The following is a 17,241-nucleotide window of genomic DNA, read 5'->3' as shown; positions in this document are numbered from 1 at the left end:
TGGGTTCTCCATTCAGGATACAGCTGATGTTTTCATTATTTCTGCTTATTTTCATTGTCTTTATCTTTTTATTGTTTATTTTTATATTTTGCTTATTCTTATTTATATGTCATCATCATTTAAATTCCTGCCATGTACCCCCAAGAGGTGTACAAGATATCATAGTACTACATGAAAAAAAAAATTACATCATTACTAGCTTCTTATCTACAATTTTCCTTCAAATCAGTCTGTTACTTGTCAAGACTCCAACATTATCAGATCTTATATTTCAATCATCTAAGACACTTTGTACCATATCAATCCACCTATATCTTGATCTTCCTCTGGCTCGTTTTCCTGCCAACCTGGCAGAGAACACTTGTATTGCTAATCTTTCTTCACCCATTCTGTTTAAGTGACCATACCACCTGAGATTAGTTCTGCTAACACATTCCTGGATGCTGACAATGTCAAGTTCTTTCCTAATATCCTCGTTTTTAATATGATATTGCCATTGACGCCATCTGTTCACGCCTCTAATCTTTCTCAGGATTCTCATATCTGCGGTTTCTAATCTTTGGTCAAGTGTTTTACTTCTGACCCAGCTCTCAGATCCATAAGTTAAAACTGGTTTGAACACTGTCTTTTATACAGATAATTTAGTGTTCCGACTAATTTATCTCTTATTCCATATGAATTTATTCAATTGACTTCCCACCATACCAGCTTTGCTGATTCTGTTATCTATTTCTATATTTAATTTACCATCTTCATTAAAAATCGTGCCTAAGTAGCTGAAATGTTTTACTTGTTCATCAGGTTCTCCATTCACAACACAGTTGACATTTTCAATGATTCTGCCTATTTTCATTGTCTTTGCCTTTTTATTGCTGACCTTCATACCATATCTATTACAACAGTTATTCAATTTAGTCAGAGAATCTCGCAGACTTGTAGCGGATTTATTTAGAAGTATAACATCATCTGCATAAAGCAAAGAGCTGACATTAACATCTCCAATTTTCATATCATGTTTAATACCACTTTCCTTCATAATGTGATCCATATAGATAATGAATAACAGAGGGGATAATGTACATCCTTGTCTCACACCATATTTAACATTAAACCATCTTCCTGTACTTCCTTCAATTCTAACTGCTGGCTTACAACTCAAATAAAGACTAAGTATTGCTTAATATAATGCCCCATTGACACCATATAACTGTAGTGTATTGAATAGCTTCTCTCTTGACACCTTGTCATATGCCTTTTCCAAATCGACAAAACTTAAATACAGATCTTTGTTATATTCCCATCTTTCTCGACTGTTTGTCGTAAAGTGAAGATCTGATCCTGACAGCCTCTATTTGGGATCCAGCTTGTTCTTCACCAAGCTTTTCTTCCACAATTCTTCTCAACCGTTTCTCAAGTATACTTGCATAGATCTTGCCAGGAACACTGAGTAGAGAAATATCTCTGTGATTCTCACATTGTTTTATTTCCCTTTTTATATATGTGTACTATCAGAGCTCTACTCCAATCATCGGGAATTCGTCCCTCTGTCCAGGCTTTCTCAACTATGTAGTGCAGCCACTGTAAGACTCTTATACCACCATACTTCAGCATTTCTGGTCGAATATCATCTACTCCTGCTACCTTTCCACATTTCAAGCCTTTGATGGCTTTTTCTACTTCAAGTATGGATATGTATTCCTGGCCGCATGCTTGGTCAGTGTTTTTTACCACTGTGCTGTCATCACTGCTTGTTTCATTTAGCAGTTTTTCAAAATAATTACTCAATACTTCCATGATATCTTTTACTCCCATTTTCATGTCACCTTTATCATCTCTAACTCCTTTTACAGCACTCTTTTCTCCATTCCTAAACTTCTTCAACAACCTCCAGAATATTTTGCCACCTTCTTGATATTTATTTTCAATATTCTTGCCAAAGTCCTCCCATGTCTTTTGCTTAGCTAGTTTTGCACAGTGTTTAGCATTCTTGCATTTGTTTCTGTATTCTCTAAGAGCACAAGCTGACTTATTTGCCAGGAACTTTTGATATGTTTTCTTCTTTTCCTTCACTGCCTCTTTAACTTCCTGTGTCCACCATGGAGTTCTATTTTTCTATCCTTGCAGACAACTTCACCACATGCCTCTGAATCAATCAGGGCTTTTTTCAAGGCTTGCCACTGAATCTCCAAGGTTTGATTCCTGTTCTCAAACTCTTTCATTTTTCTTCAATAATCTTTGTGTATTTTAGTCTGTAGTTCACATCTGAGAGCTGCTCAACTTTTATTCGCTTTAAAACTTTCTTACATGTTCTTCTTTTCAATATGAAATTCAATTTTATCCTGCTCAAGACTAAATAGTGATGACTTCCAATTTCAAATCCTCTGTACACTCTGGTGTTCTGCACCAGGGATAAAACATCACTATCAACAATAACATAGTCAATGAGACTTTTCTTATTCCTTGCCTCTTCTCTCCATGTGATTTTGTGAACATTTTTTTGTTGGAACATGGTGTTAGTAATAACCAGTCCATATCCTGAGCAGAAATCCAACAGATATTTGCCATTATTATTAGCTTTGCTCTTTTCTCCAAATTTTCCCAAAAAATTTTTATGTCTCACAATCATTTCCTACTCTGCTATTTAGATTCCCAACAAGGACCAACTTTTCCTTTTTCATTGTGTCAGTTGCTTTTTCTAAATCCTCAAAAAATTCCTCCACTTCTACTTTAGTAGAACCTTCTACGGGACAATAGGCACAAATAAGTCTCATTGTCCAGTTCCCCATTCTCATATTTGCCCACATTACTCTACTTGAGACTGCCTGCCATTCAAGAAGATTAGCCTCATATTTAATGTTGAATACTCTGGCTACCCCTCCTTTTCCTTGATTGTTATTGCCTGAATATAACATTTTGTATTTATTGCTCAGAAAGATCTCACCAGTTTTTATCTTTTTTGTTTCAGTCACCCCTATTATGTTGATCTGGTACTTATCTAATTCCTCAGCTAGCTCCATTTCTTTGTCATTCAGGCTTCTTATGTTGATAGTACCGATCTTTAACTCTGGTGATGTTGAGTTGGGCTGTGTTTTCAGATTTGTTTCAGTAACTGACTTTTCGCTGTTCGCCCTGGTTCCCTGGCGAAATCAATGGGAGCCTTGTTTAACCGGGCAATGCCCCAGTCAGCATGAAATTTTGTCATGTTGTTCTATCATTTATTATTTTGGTTTAACCAATAAAAATACAATTTGGTCGGTTAAATCCCATATTTCCAGCCCATCCTTGTTCATTCAGTATCCAAGTAGATACCCAACAGGGTACACCACGAGATGGTGAGGATTGGACATTAGGTCAGAAGCCCTGGTCAGTTCTCCTTTAAAGGCAATGTTGAGGTGTCCTCTCATTTATACAGCTTTGACTCTTAAGCACCCCTATTTATTATAAGAGTTCTTCAGTTTAGTTAGGGAATCCTGCAGACTTGTACTCAATTTATTTAGGAGTATAACACCATCTTCATAAAGTAAAGAGCTGAGATTTAACATCTCAGCTAGATACAAGAAGCAGTTTATAATGAAACAAACAGATAATAATAATAATTGTAATAAAAATATTAGTAAGAAGATATTATGTGTAAAAGTGATGAAACACATGATAGCTGATGAACTGCAGGCCAACGAAGATAGCACATTTCAGGCTATCTGGTGTGCGATAGTGACCAGCGGAACAAATTATACAGTTGGATGCTTCTATAGATCAGAGGATATAAAGGATGATGATGTGATGATGATAGTATGCATCAGCAAATAAACTCAGTGAGTGGAGGACTGATGATTATTATGGAGAACTTTAACTATGAAAGAACATAGATTGGAAGGAGGAGAGGACACGTGGAAGGAAGGAAATAGAATTAATGCAGTTACTGAGGAATAATTACCTGAGTCAGCATGTGATGGAATGTACTGGGGGTTTTAAAGTGCTAGATCTAGTGATTGAATCAGAGAATTTATTCATAACCAAAATGACCATGTTGCCACCAATTAGTGAGAGTGATCATATGATCTTGACTTGAGATGTGGATAAATGTGTGGAATTTTCAGTTAAGAGTGGATATATATATATATGGAATTACAGGACTTAAGGTATGACAAGCTTATCAGATTGCTTGAATCAGTGCCATGGCATGTGAAACTGCAAAGGCTGGATGTTTATAGTGCATGGGAAGTGATAAAGGAATGTTTGAAAGAAGTAATAGCAGGCTGCATACCTAGAGTTAGGAGAATAAATCAAGTGGGAGTTAAATGGATGAATACCATCATTAAGCTGGAGGTACAAAAAAAAAAAATTATGGAGGGAATTTAAGGAGAAAGGTGACTAGCAGGCATATGAGCAGTACAAAGCACAGTCCAGAAGGATAACCAGTGTGGTAAGAAAGGAAATTAGCAGTGCAGTCCAAAGATAATTTCAAAGAGTTCTTTCATTATTTTGCAAGTAAAAGGATGAATGTTTATGGCAGAATGATTTAATAAATGCTGATGGCAGGAAGGTAACTGAATTAGGCAAAATAGTAGAATTACTAAGTGAACACTTTGCAAGAGTATATCATCCAAATAGAGATATTGCGGTAATGAGAGAGACAAAAGGTTATGTGGAAATGGAGGGAAATGAACTGGAGGTGTATATCGTATTACAGAACCTTGATACGAATTCAGCTATGGGATTAGATGGTATACCAGCTCATATTTTATGAGAAGGTTCAAGGGAATTGGCAGCGCCTTTGACTACATTATTTAATCTATGTCTCAGCTCTGGATTAGTCCCAAGGGGATGGAAGTGGTGGGAATAGTTCCATTGCATAAAGGAGGCTCCAAGAGTGATGTAGCAAATTATCGACTGATAAGCATATCAGAAGTCATTGCATTGTCAAGGTACAGAAGTTCATCAAGAGCAAAATACAAGAATGGATAGACAGAAATGGGATATTGTATGGGGGGGTGCAGCATGGTTTTGCAAAGGTAGGTCGTGCCTTGGTAACCTGCTCACTTGTTATAATACAGTGACAGCTGAGTTGGGTAAAGGTAATGGGTTTACAGTGATACTTCTGGACTTTGTAAAATCTTTTGACAGGATACTGCATAGAATTCTAAACAATAAATTGCAGCACATGGGAATAGATATAAAGTTGGTGAATTGTATAAGAATATGGTTGATGGAGAGATATCAGAGAGTAGTTTATTCAGTCTAGTAGAAGACCTATAACTAGTGACATGCCAACAGGCTCTGTTCTTGGGCCACTACTATTTAATTTGTACATTAACAATATAGGAAAGAATCTGAGAGGAACTATTCAGTTGTTTACTGATTATGCAAAATTGGCTAGAGCATTAGTTAATAAGGATGATGTTAAAATTTTGCAGGATGATTTGGATAGACTGAGAGTCTGGACAGAGGAGAATGGATGTCAGTTTAATGTGACAGAATGAAAGGTTACGCATTTTGGGACAAAAAAAATGTGTACCATTGACGGAACTGTACTCCAGGAAATTGACAAAGCCAGGAATTTGGTGGGTGTTAGTGGATAGAGAGTTAAAGTTTAGTATTGCAAAAGTGGCTAAACAGCTCATTGGATTATTTGGTTACCAAAGAATATCCTGATGAGTAGAGTTAAGCAGGTTATTATACCTCTTTATTGACTTTATTGACTATTGCATACAGATCTGGTTACCTGGGTTTCTTTGCGATGAAGAGCAGGTGGATAGGAGCCAGAGGCAACTGACCAAGATGGTAGCAGGTCTGTGGAATAAACCTTATGATGACAGGTTGAAGATTTGTGAGTTACAGAAATTGGTTGACTGGCAGAAAAGGAGTGATATGATTGAGACATACAAATTACTAAAGGGTTTTTACAAGATTAATACAGAGGAAAATTTTCAGATCAGATCTAGTGGTGAGAGAACTAGAGACCATCCTGGAAAATGAGCATGAGTGTAGTTAGCATGGGTATGAGAACTAGAATAAACTACTTTCTGACATCTCTCCATCAACCACCCTCTTATCCACTTCACTGACTTTATATCCATCCCCATGTGCTGTAATTTATTGATTTGAATTTCATGCAGTATCCCATGAAGCTTTTACAAAGTCCAGCAGATTTTTTGAGTTTTGGATGAGTGAAATAGGTTGCCAGAGTCTGTTGTGAGTGTCATCAGTGTAAACGAGTTCAAAACAAAGTATGATAGACACTGTGCCAATGTTGAATAGTGCTTGGCAAAATGTTTAGGGTCTCCCTTGATGAGTCTAAGGACTCCATGGAGTAGCTCATAATAATAATACTTATATTTTTCATAATATTATTTTCTCTTTCATAATTTTCATAATAATAATATTTTTAGTTGCAAATTGCATCTTAATAAAATTTAATTTTTCCTTCTCTCTTTTTTTTAAATCCAGGTTGACTTAGAACTGTCTTTCACCACTGCAGAGGATGTGAGATCATTGGTTGAAAGACTCTTGCAATATAGCTGGCCTTCACATTTTCCACCTCTCAGTATTCCTTTTCCATCTCTTAGCTATCATGATGCCATTCACATGTATGGGAGTGATAAACCAGACACAAGGTTTAAAATAGAAGTATGCATGAAATTTTTAATTTATTAGTTTTACTTTTTTTAACTTACTTATGCCAGGGTATGTCTCACACATGCTGTGCATCAGGTGGAACTTGCTTGACCATATACATTTTTTCTCTTCTGTATCACACATGCACATTTTTACAGTTTTCACTATGTATGACATGCCAACTTCAGTTTTGTTTTGATAAATGTTATTTGTAAGATTAGTATTTGTGAACTACTTTAATGATGCAGAAAATATCAAATGTTCTGTCTGATTTCAAGTTTTATATATGTGTCTGTGCATGCACACACATATTAGAAATCAGTTGGTTTCTGGATCCAATTACTGCATTATGAACAGCTTTGACTACATATGTTCTGCAATTGAAAATTTGAAGTACATTGTTAGGTACATTGTATTTAGCTAATATAGTTACTGCAATAATGCCTAAAAGAAAGGTTACTGCAATAAGACCTTGTTTTGCTTGTCTCTGGAAGGGAGTGTTTTTCATTCCATTTCTGTTCTATTCTGAGTTATACTAATTACTATCATGTTGTTGAGCAATTTGAATTTGCGGGATTTTATTCAGTGCAGTATGTGTGAAATGTATTTGTCAAGAAAATTAAAGGATATGTGGAAGGAAATTGAAACTGGAGAGAGAGAGAGAGAGAGAGAGTGTGTGTGTGTGTGTGTGTGTGTGTGTGTGTGTGTATTAAGTGTTTCAAAAGTGAGTTTTAAAAGATGAGAACACAGCAAATATTAGTAGAGTGAAGAGTACCAACAGTAGGACAGAAAATGATGTTATTAATATCAAATGTGCGGCCATGGAAATAGAATGAAATGAACATTAGTAAAGAAATTGTGCAGTTGAATGTTATCCTTCATAGGACAAAGTGCAAAATTGCAGAAGTGGCAAGAGATTAGTGGGGCTGAAAAGAGATAGAAGCAGGGAGTCTGAAGGAATATTAAAGACTGACTGCACAAACAAGAAAAACAATGAGAAAATTATGTATGGAGACACAATGATTAGTGGCATACTTAACGAAAGTGTGACAAAATTGTGTTTTCCGGGTGCAGAAATTCACAATATTAGCCACGTCATCTGGATGCACAAAGGTAAGTTGAAGGAAATGATTGTCTTGGTTGGTACAAATGATTTGAGAGGCGAGAAGTATTCTATGAGGACAGATGTAAAGCAGTTGTTAGAAGAGTCAAAACGGAAGAATGAGAAGGTGAAGATTGTTAGTCTCCTACCACGCTATGATGGAAGTGAACTGAGGAGGAGGAAGGCATTGATAGCCAATGAGTCTGTATGTAGATTATGTAAAATGAATGATGTAGAATTTGTGGATCTGATCTCTGTTTGACAGAAAGAAGGATTTGTACAATACGGGTGGACTGCATCTGAATAGTTTTGGTGTTAGGTGTCTGGAGAGAGAGTTTTGTTCACCGAGCATTCTGAAGTGCAAATTCAGGGAAACTAAATCAATTAGTATGGAAGCAAGTGAGTTTGTGTGAAGGCATCCATGAAGCGAGTGAGTGCAAGAATGACCAAGTGAGGAATATGGTCTTTCAAGCAAAAATATTGAATAAGGTAATCAATTCAGAAAGCAAAGGTGGGTGCTGCAGTTTCTATATACTAATGCCAAAAATATCAGGAACAAGATGGAGGAGTTTTTGGTATTGGTTAGTGCAACCTCGCCAAAAGTTATAGGCATTAGTGAGAAACAGCAGATGATGTATTGTAGTTACAAGAATTGAATGTGAAGGATTTAGTATTTTCAGAGAAGATAGGATGGGAGAGGGGTACTGCTGATGATAGTGGATGAATTGCAGCCAAAAAGAATAGGAGATAGGCAGGATGGTGACTGTTCATTTGAGACAGTCTGGTGTGAAATTAAGGCCAGTAAAACAAAATATACAGTTGGTTGTTGCTATAAGCCAGGAAGTTCCACAGATGATCTGGAAGACATGCATTGCCAAATTAGTACAATGAGTACAGGTCAAGTGATTATTATGGGTGACTTCACCTATGGAGATGTAGACTAGAAGGAAGAAAGATCATATGACAGGAAGGAAATAGAATTTATACACTTACTAAGAGATAATTACCTAAGGCAGCATGTGATGGAGGGGACTAAGTGTGGGAGAGTATTGGACCTGTTCATAGGATCAGAAGAGTTATCCATAACTAAAGTGAGTACATCGACTTCGATTGCTGAAAGTGACCATGCAGTCTTGACTTGGGAGATTGTAAAACATCAGGAATATTCTATCAAGAAGGGGTATATGTGGAACTACAAGGCAGGTGATTATGACACGCTTAGGAAGAAGCTTAAATCCGTGCCATGGCATAAAACAATGCAGGGTAAGGATGTTAGTAGTGCATTGGATATAGTTAAGGGTCATCTAGAGGAAGCAATATTAATCTTCTGTGTTCATCACAATTTAACCCTTTTCCTTTTCATCTTTTATGGTGCTCTGCTATGAGCTCCATTTCTTGTTGATGTTTCTGATCATCTTGTATACTCTTATTCTGTATTTGCCATATTATTTATTGATATTCTTACACTATTCCTCACCACTTTGATTCTTATTTTCTCTATATCCCCTGAAAATACTAATTGTCTACTTCACTTCATTGCATTTCACTCTTTACTGTTCTTCCTCTTGTGCAGAAATGTCTCTCCTAATGTTTAATGCCCTTTCTTTCTTGAATTAGCTTTAATGTTTCTTGTGAGATCTACCTCTTCTTTGGTTTCTTTAAGACTTTCTTCCACTGCTCTCTTGATTGCATCACCACTTTGTTCTTCTCTTCCAGTTCCTTTCTTGTAGTAGATTTTAGTTCTTCCTTGAGTACTTCTTGTACACTTTCCCTCACTCAGCATTCTTATATCTCTCTGACTCTGAAACTGTTTCAACTTGATGCTGGCAATCGTTAAGCTGTGATCCAATTCCATGTGCCTGCTTCTTGAAACGTTTGACACAGCTGAATAGATTTCCCATTTCTTGCTTATGAGTATCATGTCTATGGTCTAGTATTTTTTTTTTTTTTTGCTGGAATTTTGTATTAAAAATGTATTAAAATCATTCTTCAAGGCAAACTCGAGCGTTATTTATCCTCTTTCATTGCTTTCTCCATATCCATATTGCTCATTATTCTTTTCTCCCCTCATTGTCTGTTTCAATCTTGGTATTCTCTTCCAATGTATATCTTTATTTGGTGCTGATTTCAAGATTACTTCCAAGTTGCTATAGAATAACTGTTTCTTCTTCAGTATTTTCTGAAGTCAGTGAATCGACCAGGACTGCTGTGATGTTAAATGGCCTTGCCTCAAATCTTGCCATTATTATTCTTTTGTTTACTGGTTTATGTTCTAGTAATTCTTCTCTTCCTCTTTTACTGAGAAGAAATCCAACCCCTGCTTCATGTTTTATTTTGTGTTATTGCTAGACAAGATGATTCTTCAGCTTTCATCTCCCCTGACTCTGTTCAGCACTTCCCCACTAATCCAAAGATGTTGCATTGGTATCACTTCTTCTCCTTTCAAAGAACGTCTAGCTTTTCAGGAGCCCACAAAGTTTTACTCTTGCACTTCTTTCAGTCCAATCCTGATCACTGAGTTCAGTATGCAGACCTTGTTTATCCAGGCAATATCTGAGCCAGCATGTTGTACTAGAGCTTATATGATGATATAATTCATTCTCTCCCCATAAATTATTAGCAAGTATTTCTGTTCGCACCTATTCTTTCCCACCTTTATATGCACTAGTCATTTTCAAATGATTAATGTCTCATTAATGTCAGTTCAGACCTTTTACTGTTTAAATATACCAACCAAATATAAGGTTCCTCTTAATTATTAGTTTCTAATATATCCTAAAAGTAACACATTCTCACTCCCCATAGGGCTACCCACCTTTTTAAGGAGCCCGTGGAAGGCTCTGATCTGTATATCTATATAATCATAGTCCTGGCATGTGGAAATTACAAATAAACTTAAACCACACAATTCCCCCCCCCACCCCACCCCACCCCAGATATATGTGCTGCCAAAAATCCACAAACAGAATGTGCCACTATGCCCAATTGTGGATGGCATTGATTCACCCTCATACAAACTTAGACTTTGTCTAAGCACAATTTCCTCCCAATATTTCTTAGTCTTATTTAAGTTCATCATGAATTTAGGCTATTTTCTTTGGCAAGGAAAAATTCTACAAGTAGATGGAGGCATCCATTTATTCTCTAGATGATGTGTTCTCCATTTGGCTACATGGCTTTGATACTCTCAACACTCTCCTAACACATCTTAATAACCGGGATCCAGTTCACCTTGGAGAAATTTAAAAAAACAGCAGTCTCGCCTTCCTAGACGCCTAATTACACACCAACCTGATGGATGTTTAGCAGTCTCAGTTTCCAGATCTCCCCCCCCACACACACACACAGGCAGATACTTTCCCCAACAGTCACATCATCCCTTCTCATTTGTATGGGATTACTAAAACACTGTTGCTGTTGTTTTTCCCTCAACCTTATGGTTGGTGGACTAGCCATATGCTACTTTACTAGGGAATATTGATTATGATACAAGGTGGTTTCCTCTTGTCTTCCTTGCTCTACAGTAAGTATTTTATATCTGTAAATTTGTGTGTTCACAGGACCGATTTGTCTGTTTTGAGGGATGAAGAACCCTCCACCTCCGTATGAGACCGGCTAACTCACCTTTAGTCTAAAAGACCTGATAAAGGTTCCTCACATCATGAACGGGAATTGAACTCAGGTCTTTCCAACCAAAAGACTTTGTCTATACTGACTGAGCTACAGAGGCTCCCAAAACACTATATAGGACAAAATTAATTAACTTTGATGATAATGCTCTCACCACTGAACTAGAGCACATTTACAACACATTCTTAGCTAACAGCTACAACCCCAACCAAATCCAAAGAATAATGAAACCCCCAAAACCACCCCCCCCCCCCCAAGAACAGCGACTACACCAAATCTATCTGAGCGCCATGTGGCCAAATAGCGAGCACATCATCTACATATCGAAGCCAAATAGTGGGTTTTTGTGGGGCAGAGTTTAGGGCTTTCTCTTCAAAGGTCTCCATAAAGAAATTGGCCAAGGGTGAGGAAAGTGGTGAACCCATGGATGTCCCCTCTATCTGTTTGTAGAATTTTCCTTGCCAAACGAAATAGCCTGAGTTCATTGTGAACTGAAATAGGGCTGAGATATCGGGAGGAAACTTGGCTTGGATGAGTCTAGGGTTTCTTTGAATGGGACATTAGTGAATAGAGAGGAGACGTCAAAACTGAACATTATGTCAGTGTGTTGGAGTGAGAGGTTTTCTATACTGGCTTTAAAGTGGGCTGAGTTTTTTATGTGTGATGGTGTGTTGCCAGTATAGTGTGTGAGCGTTTTGGCTAATTTATATGTGGGGGAATCAATGCCATCCACTATGGGATGTAATGGCACATTTTGTTTATGTATTTTTGGGAGTCCATATAATCAGGGGGGGTATAGAGTTATAAGGTTTTAGTTTGTTAACGACTTCCACAGGCCAAGAAGTGACTTTCTTAAGGAGACTGTGGAGAGTTCTAATCTGAGAGCTGGTAGGATTATGTTCATAGGGAGGTAGGTAGCACGGTCTAGTACTAAAGCATTAAGCTTACCTTTGTAATCCTTTTGATTGAGCACCACAGTGGCGTTTCCCTTGTCCACTTTGGTGATTACTGTTTTTTTGTTTTTCTTCATTTCTAGTAGAGCTGCATTTTGGATAAGTTGGTTTTTGGAGGTTTTGCTTTGGTGAGAACACCAGCTACATCCAGTCTGACGTTGTTGGCGATATGGTTAGGCAGGTTGCGAATCCCACGTTCTATTTGGATCATGATTTCCTCAGCAGGTATTCTTTTAGGAGCTGGGGCGAAATTGTGGCCATGTGAAAGTGCGATGAGTGCTTTAGGCTTTAAAACTACGGATGAGCAGTTGACTACAGTGTTGAGTGGTGGCTGTGGTAAGGAAGTAGAATTCTTTATCAGGTTTTCGTATTTTTTCAAGTGCTGACTACGTAAATTTTCGAATTCTTTTCTTGCCGAAGTGCATGAGACGTCATAAAGAATAGTCCAAAGATCATGGCCTAGTGTATCTGAAAGCTCTTCCTCTAGCGCCTGTAAGGTTTTGTTTTCATCGGCAAGGAGAACATGCGTTGCGGTAATTTGTTCTCTTAATAGGGCGAAGCTAGAGCGATTATAAATCCAGTGTTAGATCCTGAATGGAGAGCTTTACAAGTAAATTCTTTATTCAGGATTTAACATGATAAATACTACTAATTAAGGAGATATCCGCACATCAGCTAATAATTATGAAGTATTATTTTATATTATGTAATAATGTGCAGTCCATGTGTGCCATATAGCGAGAGTTATTCCTGCATAACTGAAATGAGAAGCAGAGAATTTTGTGTCAAAATAGTAAGAATTGTGTAAGGGAATTGTTAAGTTATTTGTAATTCCCATTAAACTGTCTAGTACATTACGAAATTCTGAGAAAAATTATAAATAGTAATCTGGTATAATTGCGTATAATCTGTACGAGTCAAGCGTAGCAATGGAGGCTATACCTATGCAGAAAATGACGTCAGAACGGCTACCTGGAATAATGTAACCTAACAGATTAGGGAGAGTGTAGGATCACCCAAGGGGCATGAACGATGGGGTTCGTGGGTGAAAACCACATCGAATAAAGGATGCCCAAAAAGGCTGAATAAAAGACGAAGCACTCCATTTTACAGGGCCTTTTCGGTTCCTGGATTCGAGGATAAATAGGAGGTTTATCGGGGGGAGTCATGAGAGAGTGGTGGATTGACTACTGTGATGACGGACGGCAGGTTCTTTTCTTGAGAATGCTCGGAGCTGATCGCGATATGATGGCCTATGCGGAATCGAGCCTTAGCAGAATGTCCTGTTGGAGAAAGTTTCCTGCGGAGCGGTAGACAGCACGCCACAGTCGGAAACGATTAAAAGAAAAGTGTAGTGCATCGCCAAGCACAAAGACAGCCGATGAATATACAGTAAGGTTATCCAGATCTACATGAGATGGCGACATGAAATCTGAAAGGATCCGGTAATGTAAAGATTTTCATTCTGTGTTAAAAATCACTTAGAAGAATAAGAAATTTCTGTATACTGTAAACTAAAGGACACTAGTAGAGAACTTTTAAATGAGAAATTGATTGAATTAATTAAGACCCTGTGGAACAAACAAGAATTGTTGATAGGCAGTATTTTGCTTGAGAATGGCTTGGCTTGCTTGATGAAATTTAGAATTATTATAGATATTGGTAGAGTATTAATGAAAGTGTTCAATGCATGTTCTGTGAATAACTTGTGAGAGGAATTTTATCCTAGTAGTATTATGCTTACACTTAATCTTATCCTTTTGTAATTGAAGAATTTAGCATACTCAGATTCATTGTGATTTAGTATGAACCTTAACTTAGAGTGAATTTTGATCCATTGAGTATTTGAATTTTCCTAACTGTAAATGTTTTGTTTTTCCAATAAACATGTTTTATACCTTATACCTGAGTTTATGCCTGATTACAAATTCAAACCACCACTTATGAAATAGAACCTTTTGGCGGGAAGGAATTTAGATATAATTGCTTAAGTGAGATTCGAGTCACGACTACTAACTGAATCCGCACAGCGCTAGCGTGGGATTAATTATTGTGTGTATCCCTTTGGAATTTAGAATTATTTCCCTGAACAAGAGTCTCCTCTGTTATAGGATGTTGGCTGGCACAGCATAATAAAAATTTTGCCAATATCCCAAGAGGAGATAAATCTGAATTAATATTTTAAGGGCATGACAGTAGATTAGAAGGAGGGCTATTTAGAAGTAGTCAAAAGGTAAAATATAGATGTGAACAGAAGTTTAACAATGGTGCAGCCGGTAGGATTTTAATTGAATAAGATTTTGAATAAGAAAGGATTTAATCAAGTAAACAAACTCTTTAAGTATAAATCATATTGAATAAATATATTTAACACCGGAGAGCTTTCTGTGAAGTAAAATGGTGCTTAAATTTAACACAGTTAGGGATTACCTTGTTATCCCGGCAGCGTTTTAGGAAGGTCAGACGATTTAGTTGTCTCGATATCTTCAACCTCATTTTGCTGTATTGACGGGCATTTCGTGTGATGGAATCTCCGTGGATGATCGTAATTCTAGTAGCAAGGCTTATACTTTGGTCATACATAACTGGTAATTAGCTTACGGAATTAACAACGCATATAAAGGATATTAATTAAAGGCAACTTTAATGTATAACTTCAATATTTCTGCAACGTCACGTTGCCATCTTCAGAAACATAAAAATATGGTATATGCATGCAGGCACTAACAAAAGCAAATGAGGAAGAAGCCAAGAAACTAATATTTTTTTAGAGCTGCTGATGATTCCTTGAATAATCTTTCTTACTTAAACTTGCTGCGGTGTATTATTTTAGTTTTCTTCCAACGAATTCTATGGTAGGTATCTAAGGCATGGTCTGCCAGCCCAGAGTGGCTGTACTGGTGAAACTAGATGTAGCCCTTGTGTTCTGAAATCCTGATATTTGCTGTCCTGCCTGTTTGGCCAAAGTAGGACAATTTGCAGCTGCAATGAACCTGGTATACACCAGGTAAGTCTAGGGGAAGTGGTTGGTCTTTGGTAGTGCGGATATGGAATGCCAACTTTTTATATGGTCTATTACAAGAAGTCAGGTCATATTTTTTGAGGATATTGGTTATTTTCTCAGAGGTGACCTGGATGTAGGGGATGGTGATAGATTTGGTGTAATCTTTATTGTAGGTGGGGGGGGGGGTTGTGGTTTACTGGTTTTAGTATTTTTTGGATTCTTTGGGGGTTATGGCCATTGGCTAAGAAAGTGTTGAGGATGTGGTTTAGTTCAGTGGTTAGGGCATCGTCATCTGAGCAGATTAATTTTGCCCTGTTATATAGTGTTTTTATAACCCCGCATTGTTGTGGGGGAGGGGGGTTTGCTAGTGAATGTATATGCCTGTATGGTGGGTTTTCTGTAAATAGAGAAAATCGAAGATCCGTCAAGCTGGCGAGTGATTAAAGTGTCTAGGAAGGGGAGGGTGTTGTTTTCCTCTTTTTCTAAAGTGAACTGGACTCTGGGGTGTTGGTTGTTTAAGTGTGTTAGGAAGGAGTGGAGTGTATCTGAACCATGTGGCCAAATAGCGAACACATCATCCATGTATCGAAGCCAAATAGTGGGTTTTTGTGTGGCGTAGTTTAAGGCTTTCTCTCTCTAGGACTTTAGGAACAATATTAGTTTCTTGCCTTCTTCCTCATTTGCTTTTGTTAGTGCTTGTATGCACATACCATATTTTTATGTTCCTGAAGATGGCAATGTGACTTTACTTTATTTAAGCTATTACCACTAGCTTAATACTTTAACTATTTAACTATTGTTTTCATCATCATCAGCCATTGTCGATCCACTGCTGAATGAAGGCCTTTCCAAAATTACTCCAAGACTCTCTGTCCACGGCTCTTCTTTTCCATGTCACTCCTGCAAATCTGATTATATCATCAATCCACCGTGATTTAGGTCGGCGTCGTAGTCGTTTTTCCTCTTGTGGAATCCAATCCAATACTTCTTTTGTCCATCACTGATTTTGTCTTTGAGCAATATGCCCAGCCCATTGCCACTTCAGATGGTTCACTCTTCCTATGATGTAAGAGACTTTGATTTGGTTTCTTATCCATGTATTCCTTTTGTGATACAATCTTGTGATACCAAGCATACTTCTTTCCATACTAAATTGTGTTGTTCTTAATTTTTGAATTTCCTTTGCATGCAGTGTCCATGTTTCACAGCCATATGTCAGTATAGGAAGAATACACTGGTTAAAAACTTTTCTCTTCAGGCACAATGGTAGTTGGCTTTTGAATATTGAATGTAATTTTCCAAATGCTTTTCACCCAAGCATCGTGCTCCTTTTAATTTCATCCATGATATTTTATTCCATTGATATCTGTTATCCTATGTATATGCAAAACTATTGTTTTGTTGGCTGTTATTTAACATTACTGTGGTCAGAAACGTAACCTCTGTTTTTAACATTACTTCTATAGCAAATAAATTCCTGCTTTACTTTATGAGTACACACTAGGAACAAATTAATTGGTTAAGTTAGGAACTACCTGTAAGAGTGAGAGGAAACAATGGCATATTTGTAGAGAGAATTTTTTCTAGCTTTATAAAATCCGCATTGCAATATACTTTTAGAATAAGTTATGGTGATTTGGGTTATGTATAATTTTATAAATTTGAAATACTTGTTTTTTTTACTACTCTGTCACCTTCGAATAAGATAACTTCCCATGTAGGACAGTATTCAGTGAATAAACATGATAGTTTAGATGATTCATATCCATCATAAAATTCCTGATGTGTACCTCATGGAATATACAAGATATTATGATAGTGCTATATGAAAAAATTAGATCATTACTAACCTTCCTATCAAAAATTCTCCTCCAAATTAATCTGTTATCTGTCACACGCCTAATATTATCAGATGTTATATTTCTCTCTTCCAAGGC

At 37.1% G+C, this 17,241-nt stretch overlaps 1 protein-coding gene across 1 annotated transcript in view; it reads left to right on the top strand.

Annotated features, from left to right (window-relative positions):
• The window catches only part of AspRS-m (aspartyl-tRNA synthetase, mitochondrial), a 191,080-nt gene that overhangs the window by 107,082 nt on the left and 66,757 nt on the right, over positions 1-17,241 (top strand). The window contains exon 9 of the mRNA XM_090397050.1: positions 6,448-6,627. Within this exon, the coding sequence (XP_090253176.1) occupies positions 6,448-6,627 (180 nt within the window). The remainder of the gene's footprint in view (positions 1-6,447; positions 6,628-17,241) is intronic.

The sequence above is a fragment of the Typopeltis vanoorti genome, chromosome 8 (genome assembly GCF_054136105.1).
Source record: "Typopeltis vanoorti isolate ZY-2024b chromosome 8, IOZ_Tvanoo_1.0, whole genome shotgun sequence".
Lineage (NCBI taxonomy): Eukaryota > Metazoa > Arthropoda > Arachnida > Uropygi > Thelyphonidae > Typopeltis > Typopeltis vanoorti.
The sequence above is the reverse complement of the archived record's forward strand: the minus strand, read 5'-3'. Positions and strand labels throughout refer to the sequence as shown.